Source organism: Centropristis striata, chromosome 10 (assembly GCF_030273125.1).
Source record: "Centropristis striata isolate RG_2023a ecotype Rhode Island chromosome 10, C.striata_1.0, whole genome shotgun sequence".
Taxonomy (NCBI): Eukaryota; Metazoa; Chordata; class Actinopteri; order Perciformes; family Serranidae; genus Centropristis; species Centropristis striata.
In genome coordinates this window covers 38,480,613-38,496,581 of record NC_081526.1, presented here as the reverse complement: position 1 = coordinate 38,496,581, position 15,969 = coordinate 38,480,613, and the positions used below count along the sequence as shown (strand labels likewise).

General features: G+C 38.2%; 1 protein-coding gene across 1 annotated transcript in view; it reads right to left on the bottom strand.

The window, feature by feature from the left end:
- The window catches only part of vwa8 (von Willebrand factor A domain containing 8), a 114,157-nt gene that overhangs the window by 31,368 nt on the left and 66,820 nt on the right, over positions 1-15,969 (bottom strand). Inside the window, exons 30-37 of the mRNA XM_059342204.1 lie at positions 13,001-13,120; positions 12,454-12,518; positions 12,215-12,340; positions 11,131-11,240; positions 9,803-9,954; positions 6,423-6,624; positions 6,234-6,315; positions 4,373-4,577 (exon numbers count right to left, since the gene is read on the bottom strand). Of these exons, the coding sequence (XP_059198187.1) occupies positions 4,373-4,577; positions 6,234-6,315; positions 6,423-6,624; positions 9,803-9,954; positions 11,131-11,240; positions 12,215-12,340; positions 12,454-12,518; positions 13,001-13,120 (1,062 nt within the window). The remainder of the gene's footprint in view (positions 1-4,372; positions 4,578-6,233; positions 6,316-6,422; positions 6,625-9,802; positions 9,955-11,130; positions 11,241-12,214; positions 12,341-12,453; positions 12,519-13,000; positions 13,121-15,969) is intronic.

Genomic DNA, 15,969 nt, shown 5'->3' with positions numbered 1-15,969 from the left:
CACGAGATCATTATAAGTTTTCCATTCTCTGTCCGATCTGGTCCAAACTTCTCATGCTTCATCTGAGTCGAGCCCTTAACACTTCTCATTAACAATATTTCATAAAGCCCCGCCCCTTATGCTTTATCCACGCCCCCTTTCATAAAATGACCACGTTGCATACTTTACATAACTCCTCAGACAGATTTCGGCCCATGGACTTCAAACTTGGTCAGTACCATCACAAGGCCTTAGGGATCAAACGTTGTATAAATCTTTACCGACGGTCACACTATGTGGGCGTGGTATGGCGGCAAAATATGGCGTCTCGCCATAACACACAAGACTGAATAACCTCACCATACATTGTCCAATCTGTCCCAAATTTCACACACGTGATTAGGGTCCAGCCCGAAACACACCCACATGTCAATTTTGACACACACTCATAGCGCCCCCCGCTGGCAACAGGAAGTAACAACTTTTTTGCCTAGCCCCAGCAGTAGGTTTCACGTAGACACACAAAATTTGGTACACACGTGCTTCATGTGGACACGCACCAAAAAGCCTCTTGGACACATACCTCAAACCCAACAGGAAGTCCGCCATCTTGGATTGCCTATCGCACTTGTCATCATTTTTGGCCATTTCCAGGTCGCATACTTTAACAAACTCCTCCTACAGATTTTATCCAATTGACTTCAAACTTGGTCAGTACCATCACAAGGCCTTTGGGATCAAAAGTTGTATAAATCTTACCCGAAGGTCACACTATGTGGGTGTGGCATGGCGGCAAAATATGGTGTCTCGCCATCTAACACCAGACTGAATAACTTGACCATACATTGTCCAATCCGTCCCAAATTTAACACACGTGATTAGGGTCCAGCCCAGGACACACCCACGGTTCAATAGTCACACACAGTCATAGCGCCCCCTGCTGGCTACAGGAAGTAACATGTTTTACACCTACCACAAGAACAGTGGTAGGAGACACGCAATTTGGTACGCATAGAGACTGAGCCCACAGCGCTGCGTCCGACGTGCCCTCCCCCGACGTGCCCTCCCCCGACGTGCCCTCCCCCGACGGCTCCACTCTGCGAGGGCCCGTTCAGTACTGCGCGCAGTCCTAGTTATTATTATTATTTTTAGGGGGAGTAAATCGCTTATTTGAGGCCTTTATCATATTCAAAAACTCCCCATATTTGGAATATACATAAATCAGATTTGAAATTTACATATACTGGTATTCACGGGAATGGACCTTGCAAAATGACTCACTAGCGCCCCCTCAAAATATTCAAAACATCCTCACAATATAGGTTTTTTTCACGTAGACACACGAAAGTTGGTACATATGTGTATCATGGGAAGACGCACCAAAAAGCCTCAAGAACCCATACCCGAAAACGTACAGGAAGTCGGCCATCTTGGATTGAATATTGTACTTGTCATCGTTTTTCGCCATTTCCAGGTCGCATACTTTAATGAACTCCTCCTACAGATTTTATCCAATTGACTTCAAACTTGGTCAGTACCATCACAAGGCCTTTGGGATCAAAAGTTATTGAAAGCTTTATCGACGGTCACACTATGTGGGCGTGGCATGGCGGCAAAATATGGCGTCTCGCCATAAAACACGAGATTGTATAACTTTCCCATTCTTTGTCCCATCTGCTACAAATTTCTCATGCTTCATCAGAGTCCAGCCCTTAACACTTCTACATAACAATATTTCATAAAGCCCCGCCCCTTATGCTTTATCCACGCCCCCTTTTACAAAATGACCACGTCGCGTATTTTACATAACTCCTCCAACAGATTTCGTACCATTGACTTCAAACTTGGTCAGTACCATTACAAGGCCTTTGGGATCAAAAGTTATTGAAAGCTTTACAGACGGTCACACTATGTGGGCGTGGCATGGCGGCAAAATATGGCGTCTCGCCATGAAACACGAGACTGTATAACTTCACCATACATTGTCTCATCTGGCCCAAAATTCTTACACGTGATAAGGGTCCACCTCTGAACACACCAACATGTCAATATTGACACACAGTCATAGCGCCCCCAGCTGGCAACAGGAAGTAACAACTTTAACGCCTAGCCCCAGCAGTAGGTTTCACGTAGAGACACGAAATTTGGTACACACATTAATCATGTGGAGACGCACCAAAAAGCCTCTTGGACCCATACCTCAAACCCAACAGGAAGTCCGCCATCTTGGTTTGAATATCGCACTTGTCATCGTTTTTGCCCATTTCCAGGTCGCATACTTTAACGAACTCCTCCTACAGATTTCATCCCATGGACTTCAAACTTGGTCAGTACCATCACAAGGCCTTTGGGATCAAAAGTTATTGAAAGCTTTACCGACGGTCACACTATGTGGGCGTGGCATGCCGGCAAAATATGGCGTCTCGCCATGAAACACGGGACTGTATAACTTCACCATACATTGTCTCATCTGGCCCAAAATTCTTATACGTGATAAGGGTCCAGCCATGAACATCCCCACATGTCAATATTGACACACGGTCATAGCGCCCCCTGCTGGCAACAGGAAGTAACAACTTTAACGCCTAGCCCCAGCATTAGGTTTCACGTAGAGACACAAAATTTGGTACACATATGAATCATGTGGAGACGCACCAAAAAGCCTCTTGGACCCATACCTCAAACCCAACAGGAAGTCCGCCGTCTTGGTTTGAATATCGCACTTGTCATCGTTTTTGGCCATTTCCAGGTTGCATACTTTAACGAACTCCTCCTACAGATTTCACCCCATGGACTTCAAACTTGGTCAGTACCATCACAAGGCCTTTGGGATCAAAAGTTATTGAAAACTTTACCGACGGTCACACTATGTGGGCGTGGCATGCCGCCAAAATATGGCATCTCGCCATAACAGACGAGACTGCATAACTTGACCATACATTGTCCAATCTGTCCCAAATTTCACACACGTGATTAGGGTCCAGCCCGGGACACACCCAGGTGTCAATAGTTACACACAGTCATAGCGCCCCCTGCTGGCTACAGCAAGAATTATGTTTTACACCTACCCTGAGCACAGTGGTAGGAGACACGCCATTTGGGACGCATAGGGACTGAGCCCACATTGCCGCACCCGATGTGGCCTCCCCCGACGTGCCCTCCTCCGACGGCTCCACTCTGCGAGGGCCCGTTCAGTACTGCTTGCAGTCCTAGTTTTGTGTGTTTTTGTAATTTTGTGTGTTATTTGGTCATTTTGTGTCTTTTTTTTTTTTTTGTTAATCATTTTGTGGTCAATTTGTGTCTTTTTTGGTCATTTTGTGTCTTTTTTGATCATTTTGTGGTCAATTTGTGTCTTTTTTGGTCATTTTGTTTCCTTTTCTTGGTAATTTTGTGTCTTTTTTTTTTGTCATTTTGTGTCTTTTTGGTAATTTTGTGTCTTTTCTGGTAATTTTGTGTCTCTTTTGGTCAATTTGTGTCTTTTTTGATCATTTTGTGGTCAATTTGTGTCTTTTTTGGTCATTTTGTGTCTTTTTTGATCATTTTGTGGTCAATTTGTGTCTTTTTTGGTCATTTTGTTTCCTTTTCTTGGTAATTTTGTGTCTTTTTTTTTTGTCATTTTGTGTCTTTTTGGTAATTTTGTGTCTTTTCTGGTAATTTTGTGTCTCTTTTGGTCAATTTGTGTCTTTTTTGATCATTTTGTGGTCAATTTGTGTCTTTTTTTGGTCATTTTGTTTCCTTTTCTTGGTAATTTTGTGTCTTTTTTTCATCATTTTGTGTCTTTTTTGGTCATTTTGTTTCCTTTTCTTGGTAATTTTGTGTCTTTTTTTGTCATTTTGTGTCTTTTTGGTAATTGTGTATTTTCTGGTCATTTTGTATCTCTTTTGGTCATTTTGTGTCTTTTTTGATCATTTTGTGGTCAATTTGTGTCTCTTTTGGTCATTTTGTGTCTTTTTTGATCATTTTGTGGTCAATTTGTGTCTCTTTTGGTCATTTTGTGTCTTTTTTTTAAAAATCATTTTGTGGTCAATGTGTGTCTTTTTTGGTCATTTTGTTTCCTTTTCTTGGTAATTTTGTGTCTTTTTTTAGTCTTTTTGTGTCTTTTTGGTATTTTTGTGTCTTTTCTGGTCATTTTGTGTCTCTTTTGGTCATTATGTGTCTTTTTTGGTCATTTTGTGGTCAATTTGTGTCTTTTTTTGGTCATTTTGTTACCTTTTTTTGGTCATTTTGTTTCTTTTTTGGGTGATCTGAACTGTGCGTGTGAGATTGTGTTCAGTGAGCGGGGGTCGCGGACAACATGCATGTTAAATTGGGGGTCGCGACTCAAAAAGGTTGAGAACTACTGCTGTAATGGAGCAATGTCACTCACACCTGCATGTACACACATGATATTTACCTGTACAGGTCTGCCGTCCTCTGTCCCAATCATATTCCTCCACTCCATCAGCGACCTCTGCAGCGTGTCCAGTCCCGTCTCCCAGAGCCGGACGTACCCGCCCATATCCACGGTGACCACGCCTCCAGAACCCAGAGCGGCGGTCAGCACGTCGGACTCCGATATCTTGGACAACCAGCTGGTGTACGGAGACACGCTCATTGATCTGCAAATCACAAACACGTACAATCAGAAGGGCATCAAGACTCCACAAAGTAGAAGACTTTCCTGTCAAAATGTTGCTAACTTATTAAAATATATCTTTTGCATCCTGCCTACAAGTGTGCTGCTATTTTTTCTTTACATTCCTTTACTTAGGCTTGTCTTAAGTGGTCAAAAACAATTCACTTAGGTGGGAAACTTTGATTTAGAATGGTAGGAAAATTCTTGCATGAAATATGGAATGAGGCAAAAAAAAAAAAATAGAGTAAGGGAGGAAACACAATGACCAAAATCTCAGCTGCCTTTTTCTTTAAAAAAAGAAAAGAAAATATATTGCATTTATTTGTGCATTGTTGTACATCTAGAAAGAAAAAGCCTGATTTAAACACATTATATTCTGAGGTGGTACAGTTCAATAACCTTGAAAATCATAGTTTAAATGATTAAATATATTTTTGCAAGTTTAAAAAGTGAGTATTTCTCTAGTATTATACTCTATGCCAGCTATTCTCAACCTTGGGGTCGGGACCCCAGTTGGGGTCGCGAGATGATTTCTGGGGGTCGCCAAATCATTTTGGAAGTCAGCTCTGTCTCCACTGTGTTAAAGTGTTAATGTGTTTTAGTCTTTTTGGTCATTTTGTTTCCTTTTTTTGGTCAATTTGTGTCTTTTTTGTCATTTTCTCTTTTTTTAGTCATTTTGTGTCTTTTTATAGTAATTTTGTGTCTTTTTTTAATCATATTGTGGTCAATTTGTGTCTTTTTTGATCACTTTGTTTCTTTTTTTAGTCATTTTGTGTCTTTTTTGGTAATTTTGTGTCTTTTTTTAATAATTTTGTGGTCAATTTGTGTCTTTCTTGGTCATTTTGTGTCTTTTTTTTGTCATTTTGTGTCTTTTTTTGATCATTTTGTGTCTTTTTTTAGTCATTTTGTGTCTTTTTTTGGTCATTTTGTTTCTTTTTTTAGTCATTATGTGTCTTTTTTGGTCATTTGTGTCTTTTATTGGTCATTTAGTGTCTTTTTTGGTCAATTTGTGTCTTTTTTTTAGTCATTTTGTGGTCATTTTGTTTCTTTTTTTGGGTGATCTGAACTGTGCGTGTGAGATTGTGTTCAGTGAGCGGGGGTCTTGGACAACATGCATGTTAAATTGGGGGTCGCGACTCAAAAAGGTTGAGAACTACTGCTCTATGCAATGCTGTCTCTGACCACTAGCTGATGCTAGAGGATGCAAAATGAAGATCTTGTTCTATGAGTATTGCAGAGTGACACAAAGGCTGTATCCCAATGTCAAGGATCCTTCCTTGACATTGGGAAGCTATGTAATATAAGCTATGAAGCTATGCATATAAGCTTTTAGCACAGCTAATCCAATCCAATCCACTTTATTTATATAAAGCACAATTTTAGCAAACACAAGGTTTCCAAAGTGCTGCACAAACAATAAATACATAACACAATACAAAGAGATGTAGTAAACAATAGATCAGTAAGATGCAATAAGATAAAATAAATTAAAAATGGGATAAAAATAGATAAAATAAAATGTAAAATGTACTGCCCGCACAAAATAAAATATGCATGAATACAATAAAAACAAAAAATCATAAAATCATAAAATCAACACTCTACGTGGTAATGTCAGAAAGACGTGTGCTGTGTTTACCTCGGGACAGGAATATATTTGACTTTCTTGGAGTTGAGGTCCGTCACCTCCAGGTACGCCGCCGTCATCGGAGGTGTGACATCTGATCGACAAACAACAACAAAACTCTTTTATTATTATATCAACTTCTGTGTCGTAAACAAAACATGTCTGAGTCTCTGAGCTAATGTGTGTGATCTGAACTCTGACCTTTGGGATACACCTCCTTCAGGGGCACCTTGCTGGGCGGGAGGGCTCGGACCACCTGATTGGCTGACAGCAGAGTGACACAGTTGTCCCGTTTGGCGGGCGTGGACCGGAGCCCGCCCCTCAGGAACATGTGGGCGCCGCTGTCAGAGCTCTTCCCTGATTGGTCCACAGGCCGGTTAAAGCTGTACACCTCGTTAGGGGACTGGACGAGGAAATCAAGAGGAAAATGTCACCACGGAAACGGTAATAGCTGCTGTATAGCCTCATTATGAGTACATTAATATTCAGCATTTAACCTCAAGCACCACAAGAGTGCCTCATTAAGATATCATGTTCTCAACCCACTTCATTCTTTAACCCTTTATCAGGCAAAGAACTAGATTTGGTAGTTAGATAGTAGTCAGATAATATTTAGAGAAAAAAGTTGCAAATTTACTAGATTAAAGTGGCAAAGCTACAAGAAAAAAAGTTGCAGATTTAAGAGATTTAAAGTGGCAAATCTGCACGAAAAAAGTCGCAGATTGACGAGAAAAAAGTGGGAAAAAAGCAACTTTTTACTCCCAGATTCACCACTTTAATCTAAAAAATCTCTACATTTTTTTCTAGTAGATTTGCCACTTTAATCTCGTAAACTTTTTTCTCAAAATATTATTTTCGTATGTTTTTTTTTTTTTTTTTTACACATTCTGGCAGTATGTAATATTCTCCAATATTCTCGAGGGTTGAATATTCTCTAGGTTGAAGTATTTCAATGAGTGTCCTATTAAGGGTCAAAGTGGTGAATCTGGGAGAAAAAAGTTGCTTTTTTCCCACTTTTTTCTTGTAAATCTGCGACTTTTTTTCTAGTAGATTTGCCACTTTAATCTCGTAAACTTTTTTCTCAAAATATTATTTTCTTGTGGTTATTTTTTTACACATTCTGTCAGTATGTAATATCCTCAAATATTCTCTAGGGTTGAAATTTTGAATTTGCAAGTATTTCAATGAGTGCCCTATTAAGGGTTAAAGTGGTGAATCTGGGAGAAAAAAGTTGCTTTTTTCCCACTTTTTTCTCGTAAATCTGCGACTTTTTTCACACAGATTTGGCACTTAAAATCTCTTAAATCTGCAACTTTTTCTCTTGTAGATTTGCCACTTTAATCTAGTAAATTTGCAACTTTTTTCTCAAAATATTACCTGAAGTTACCAAATATAGTTCTTTGCCTGATAAAGGGTTAAGGGTTACATTAGGAAAACGACAGAGATATCCTGAATGGTGATATCGGGCAACAGCAAAACATATTTTAGCCACCATTAGAAAGAATTAAATATCAGGTTAATTGTACACTATATTTAGAATATTTACATTGCTTTACCTGGCTGAAAGACAGTTCTGTTTAAGTCTAAAGGCTAAAAGGAATTCATTAACAAACAACAAATATTAACAAAAACAGATATTTTAGCCCCAGAGCCAAGGTTATTATAGTTAACGAAAACTAACGAAATAACGAAAACTAAAATTGAAAACACATTTTCGTTAACTGAAATAAAAATAAAAACGAGAGTTTTTAAAAAACGATAACTAACTGAGACTGTATTTTGTGGTTACAAAACTAACTAAAACTAACTAAAATTATAGTGAAAATGTCCTTAGTTTTCGTCTTTGTCAACTTTTTTCATCCGTAAACCTTTTTGGTTGATATGAAATCTATTTCATCTATCTGGTTTTATGACTTAATAAACTTATTGGGGCTGAGATGGATCAGACAAAGGATTTATCATGACTTTTTTGAATTTGGCACCCAACAAATACCCCATTATAAAAAAACTAAAACTAACACTAAAATTAATAAAAACTAAACTAAAACTAAGCATTTTCCCAAAAATAAAACTAATCAAAACTAGCAAACTCACTTTAAAAACTAATTAAAACTAACTGAATCTGAAAACAAAAATTGACAACGAAATTAAAACTAAAACTAATGAAAAATCCAAAACTATTATAACCTTGCCTAGAACACAGGAGTTGCTGCTGCCTCACTCGGTTAGTTTGTTTGTGCAATAATGTGACTTTGGTGTTTTACATTATTATTTCAGATTCACCAAAGTCACACAATAACACAAACAAAAAAAGCAGTTAAGGCAGCAGAAGACGAACAACTCCCTTATTCTGCAAAGTACATTTACAGTTGTTGTCTATTGAGTCTGGTGGCTTTCTTAACACTAAATTATCAGTTCAGCCTTTGAGAGCCATTCCCGTAAAACTTTGCCATGACAGCCTTACAGTTTGGTGAAAAAAATAACTTTTTTAGAATTTTAAAATGAAACTACTGAAGTGCAAACTTCTCAAGTTTTTGCCTTCCATTTGTTAAAAGAAAATATAACACCAGAGGTCATACCGAACGCCTGTTCATTTCAAATCTGAAAATCTTCCCATGCTGCAAACACAATGGGCCTCATTCACGAACCGTTCTTAAGAACAAATTTGTTCTTAAGTCCTACTTACGAAGATTTTATGAAGATTGTGACATTCATGAAGTTTTTTCTTATCCAGGATTTTTCTTAGGTAAGAACAAATCCTAGGAACACTCAGGAGAACTCTTAAACACATTTCAGTGAACATGTTGGCATGGTTGTGTGGTCTTCTTTTGTTAAGTTCAATAAAATACATTACAGTGAAATTTCCGTTATACTTATATATTTATTTATTAGTTTCTTTTTTTTTGTCATTTTTCATTTTAATTAAATTCAATGTGCCAACGCTTTAACATGAATCAAGTAAATCGGAAATAGTCATTGGTAAAAAAATAAAATCAAGCCATGGTTGCAACCCCCCAGTCCAATACTAAAGACATATTTTGAGCTTACACACCATGGTAAACTCCTGCCTTACAGGGCCCTTTTAAATATATATATATATATATATATATATATATATATACCTGCACTAAGGCTGCTAAATTTAATTTTCTTCCTCTAAGTGATCTCCTGCAGCAGAACTTCTAGTTCTGAACTAAAGTTTTTTTTTCTTTTTCCCTGTTTACCTGCTTTATGCTTTGCTTTAGGCATTCTGTTGCTGTTTCCTCTGTGTGGCGGCCCTGCACTCCTTTTTATGGGCCCTTTTATGGGCATTAATGGGCGGTTACCTATGCTAATCCTATGTTAATTAGACTCACCTGGCATGCCCGCTCAATTTACGAGGAGATGGCATTCATCAATTTAAGAACACGGCTGCGAACAATTCAGCGGCTTAAGAACACGTTGATGAATCTGACGTAGGGTCTTCTTAGAAATCGTCTTAAGAAGGATTTAAGAAAGAATCTAAGAAGATTCTTAAGAAGATATTGGTGAATGAGGCCCATTGAACCACTATTTTTCACCATGTCCTGTTATAATCTCACCACCAGGTCTGGGAAGCCCACAACGATCCGTGCAAAGGAGCCGGCATCGGCCAGGACCCGGTTGGGTGAAACTATCTTCTGGTCCAGAGCAGCGCTGAGGTTCTCATTGGGCAGCTGGTCACATGACAACATCTGAGGTAAGGACGCCTCAGCTGGGACGGAGCGAGGAAAGGAGTCAAAGGAGGAAAGGAGTCAAAGGAAACGAGAAGAGATAGGTTGAGACTACTTAACAAAGAATAATAAATAAACTCTTCTGTTTAATTTTAAGATATTGCACTCTTGTGTGGAAAGAGCTCTGCAGCAGTGTACTTCATGTGTCTATTACAGGGGTGTCAAACTCTGGCCCGCGGGCCAAATTTGGCCCGCAGTGTAATTTTATTCGGCCTGCGAGGCAATACCAAATTATTATATTATTATTGTACTATAAAAGCTGACCCGCCGGTATTATACGGCGCATTTACCGCTAATACTACAAATCCCACAATGCCCTGCTGTTGTTTTGGCGCGTCAATCAGGACAGGACCCAGGAACGCTCCTCGGTGACAGTCGTCATAGCAACCTCAAGCTAGAGCTGTCTCCCAGCTACCCCTTCCCAAAAATGGAGAAAAGAAAGGCAGAATTTATTAACCTGTTGAAAAAGTTTATTTTGATATTTAAATCAGAAGGATGCAAATAGAAAAGAGGCATACGATTTTTATTTATTTTTTATTTAATAAATTAATGACACTGATGTGTTTGAAATTTGATTTTGCATGTCTGCACTATTTAGTTATATATTGTATGTTTATAAGCGTTGCTGGTTCCATATTTAATGTTAAAGCAAAACATGTTTGGTATATATTAAAAGGTTTATTTGTTCAATGTTGGCCCGCGATTTTATTCAAGTTTTACATTTTGTCCCATTGTGTATTTGAGTGTGACACCCCTGCTCTATTATATGAGTGAGCTCACTGCAGAACCTCCCAGGAGCTCATATATTTCTTCTTTAGATTACAATTAAATCTCCTCCTCAGTTTGCTCCACTGGGATATTACACTGACTGCTGACCTTGGTGCAGTAATTCAGTCTGGATTGTCGGACATTACTCATGACTTCACATTCTGCTCTCACTAACTGTGACACAGAACGGTATAAACATTTAATATGGATTTAAACATGCACGGTTCCATTCATATATCTGACAGAGGTCAGACATATGGCTGCCTCAGGCTCCAGTCTATGTCTTTGCATGTACATCTTCTTTAATAAGTGCAACAGAGCAGCTGAAAAGAACATAAAAACCCTGTTAATCTTCATAGTTCATAGCCGTTATATATATTTATATCTACCTGCGCTGGCTCCGTGGCCTGAGCTGACTGCGTCCTCGCTGATGCTGTGGAGCTGACACACGCCAGAGTCCTCAGCGGTCATGTGCATGGGCTTGGTCAGCAGGAACTTCCTGTTCAGAGAAACATACAGTTTGTTGCATTATGAGGGAATAAAAACTTCCTTGTCGCTGTGTCTCCTGATGTCAGCTTCTCTCTAAAGTTCTGGCTTCTTGTTTGATGATGATAGGCCAAGTAAAACTGAAGATGGGGTCAAATATATTTAGTATAAAAATATACACTACCGGTCAAAAGTTTTAGAACAGCCCAATTTTTCCAGTTTTTTATTGAAATTCAAGCAGTTCAAGTCAAATGAACAGCTTGAAAGGGTCCAAAGGTAAGTGGTGAACTGCCAGAGGTAAATAAAAAAAGGTAAGCTTAACCAAAACTGGAAAATAATGTACATTTCAGAATTATACAAGTAGGCCTTTTTCAGGGAACAAGAAATGGGTTAACAACTTAACTCTATGGAGTCTTGGGCTATTTTGTCCATTTTTGAATTCTTTTCATGTCTTTGTGAGTCATTTTGTGTCTTTTTTTGGTCATTTTGTGTCTTTTCTTAGTCATTTTGTGTCTTTTTTTGGTCATTTTGTGTCTTTTTTTAGTCATTTTGTGTCTTTTTTTAGTCCTCAGTCCAACATAAAATGTGATTTTGAATCTTTTTTTTTACTTTCAAAACACTATCATGCTCAATAAAGAATTTTAAATGTTGCAAATGTGCATTAATTTCAGAGTACACTGAGACATTAAACTGCATCATTTTCAATTAAATTCTGGAAAAGTTGGTGTGTTCGAAAACTTTTGACCGGTAGTGTATGCGTCATGTTAATTCTAAAAACCCAATAAATATAATTTTCAAAAAAAAAAAAAAGAAAAAGTAATGATCAGGTCATATAGGTGAGGTTGTGCTGAAAAAATTGTACCAACATGGCATTGTAAACATTTTTTAAGTTCATATACAGGCAGAATGAAAAGGATTCAAAAACAGCCAAATAGCCCAAAACTCCAGAGGGTTTAGACCTTCAGAGAGAGTTAAAGTGTGGATCACCTGTTGGTGTTGCTCTCCAGCAGCAGCCAGCGGTCCTCCGCCACCAGGAAAACAGACTTCAGGTTAATGGGGAGAGAGATGGAGTGAACCCGGCCCTCCAGCACATCCAGCACCTCCAGCTGGTTGCTGCACACACAAACACAAGCACACACATCAGCAATTCATATAAGCAGCATATGAGTGAGCTTTTGCTGCTTAAAAGTGTTGTGAATAATCTGGTTTAAATCAGAGTAGCTCACCCTTCCTCCTTGTAGAAGAGCAGCCAGTTTTTGTGGGCGAAGTCGTGACACATTTTATGCACTCCCTGCAAACAGCAATCAATAATTAAACATTACCTTCAATCAGGGAAATTATTCAGTCAGTGGTTATTCTTCACTCCTTTAAAAACATTAATGTTCAACTCAAATCAAATCAACTATATTTATATAGCCCTTTAAGACAGCGTTAGCTGATACAAAGTGCTGTACATGGCAGGACAGACCAACAATAAAAACAATAAAAACAAAGAACAAGCAAAAACAACTAAAACAAAGCAAGTCTCATGCTGGGTAAAACAAAATAACAGTAAATAAAAGTGGGTTTTAAAATTAATCTCAATTCTAAAATGAATCTTAATTTTAAAAAGCCAAAAAGAACAAATAAAAACAAAAAATAAAATGGAGCAAAGGCTCATGTTGAGTTAAAAGCCAGTGAATAAAAATGGGTTTTAAGATTCTAGTTCAGGAAATCAATTCTAATTAATTACGAAAACAAAAAGAGTGTAAATGTTAAGGATTCTTCTCTGACCTGGTTTTCTTTACTGCTCCACCAGCTGGAGGCTTTGGTGGAGGGCTGGTCAGAGTCTGGAGACAGCAGGAGCCTCCGCACCGCCCCCGTCACCATGTCCAGGTGGAGCACCGTGTTACTCTGAGAGACACAATGGATCAACAAGCAGAAAGTGGAGGGAAATAGTCAGATGGAGACTACATTCAGCGAGTTTTTTTTTTACACATTCTGGCAGTATGTAATATCCTCCAATATTCTCTAGGGTTGAATATTCTCTAGGTTGAAGTATTTCAATGAGTGTCCTATTAAGGGTTAAAGTGGTGAATCTGGGAGAAAAAAGTTGTTTTTTTCCCACGCGCAGATTTGGCACTTAAAATCTCTTAAATCTGCGACCTTTATTTTCATGTAGATTTGCCACTTTAATCTAGTAAATTTGCAACTTTTTTCTCGAAATATTACCTGAAGTTACCAAATATAGTTCTTTGCCTGATAAAGGGTTAAGGGTTAGATATATCCTGAATGGTGATATCGGGCAACAGCTAAACATAATTTAGTCACCATTAGAAAGAATTAAATATCAGGTTAATTGTACACTATATTTAGAATATTTCCATTGCTTTACCTGGCTGAAAGACAGTCCTGTTTAAGTCTAAAGGCTAAAGGGAATTCATTAACAAACAACAAATATTAACAAAAACAGATATTTTACCCCCAGAACACAGGAGTTGCTGCTGCCTCAGTCGGTTAGTTTGTTTGTGCAATAATGTGACTTTGGTGTTTTACATTATTATCTCAGATTCACCAAAGTCACAATAACACAAACAAAAAAAGCAGTTAAGGCAGCAGTAGACGAGCAACTCCCTTATTCTGCAAAGTAAATTTACAGTTGTTGTCTATTGAGTATGGTGGCTTTCATGAGAGCATACAGTACAGGCCAAAAGTTTGGACACACCTTCTCATTCAATGCGTTTCCTTTATTTTCATGACTATTTACATTGTAGTTTCATCAAAACTATTAATGAACACATGTGGAATTATGTACTTAACAAAAAAGTGTGAAATAACTGAAAACATGTCTTATATTCTAGTAAGCAAAGGGTGGTTACTTTGAGGAATCTAAAATACATACATATGTATGAAGTGAATGCATTACACTTCATACATATGCCATATGTCAAAAGCTTAAATGTTGCACACAGTGAATTATTTTTGCTCTATCAGCCAACAGAGGGAGCTCTTCTCCAGTTAACTCAACTAATGTAAACACTACACTGCAAATTAATTCAATTAAATGTACATATATTGTCTATAAGTGCTCCTGTGTTTTGTTTGCTTCCTGTATTTATATCAGATATGCAGTGGGATGCCAGTTGCATGAGGGTGTGTATATGTAGTGTGAACTGTGCAAAAGGATTTCGTTATGACGCACTTGGGTTCATCTTCAATTGAGTTTTATGAGAAGGAGCCACATGGGAGCTGGCCTCGGCCCCGGCTGCCCTCCTTCACACTAATGGTTTCCTTATGGCCTCCCATTCCTCACATACACAATACTGCAGCGAGGACTGGCGGAGCTATTCGGAGAAGGCAGACCCCATTTCCTGATTCTAAACATACTCCACCTTCAGAGGGACTTTATACATGTGTGAGCACACGTGTATGTCCTGCATGTGTCTTCTGACAGGTCCAGGTGTCCTTTCTGTTTTTAAAATGTCCTTCAGCGTGGCGTTTTTACATCTGTGTGTGCTTTCACAAGCATGTGAGCATGCATTTAAATGCAAAGCAGAACCTGCATTTGCAGTGGTGGAATGTAACTAAGTACATTTACTCAAGTACTGTACTTAAGTCAAATTTTGAGGTACTTGTACTTGAGTATTTCCATTTTATGTAACTCTATACTTCTACTTCACTACATTTTAAGGTAAATATTGTACTTTTTACGCTAAGGCAGAGGTTTTTTTTAAATTAAATCTCATAACAGTATATTAAGTAGTTAAAATGAGTCCGATCTTGGTGTATTTAAAATGCTGCTTACATAAATGCATCAATACAAATAATCTAATCATATATTTAGAATATATGAAACAGTCTGAGTGGGTCCATTCTGCATGACAAGTACTTTTACATTTGATACTTTAAGTACATTTCGATGCTGATACTTTTGTACTTTTACTAAAGTAAGTTTTGAATGCAGGACTTTTACTTGTACTGGAGTAATTTCACATTGTGGTATTAGTAATTTTACTTAAGTAAGGGATCTGAATACTTCTCCCACCACTGTGCATTTGTGTATTTGTATATGTGTGTGTGTGTGTGTTTCCCTGGAAGGCTAACGACCTGTGAATGAACTTTCTGTTGTCTGGACCTCTTCATTTTTAGACAGACATAACATGATCCATCACAGAGGTATTTTTAGAAGTCCTCCTCTTGCCTAATATGCACCAGCTGTAAAAGTGTTCTGCTCGGAGAAATAACTAACACGCATTGTTCTTGTCTTACGCCGAGCTGTCACAGCTCCGCCAGGGTCTTCTGGGGTAAAAGAGAGAGAGGACAACCACTAACCACCAACCATTTTAAGAAAGTCAAACAGACAGCTGTGCAGCTATTTTAAATCTGTGAGGAATCTGTGGTCTTCCTCCGAAAAAGACTTTGAATAACAGTGTTGCGTAAGTGTCAAGTTACATGTTACACAGTAAACAAGAACAACTGAGAAAAGAGAAGATTCCTTTCTGACCGTAAATAAAAATAACACTACTTACTATTTCTATATCATCTTTTACTATACTTTCTGTTTACTATCTTTGCTGTGTGATTGCTTGTTTGATCGTCATTTATTTCCACTATTTTAAAAGGTACTCTGGGTTGTTATGACCACTTTTTCTCCACTGTAGAGTAATGTTGTTTACTGTGACTGTCCTTGACACCTACACATGAAGAATAGGTGCAACTGCAGAATGCATTCATGTGCTATAAAAAGAACCAAAGCTGCAATA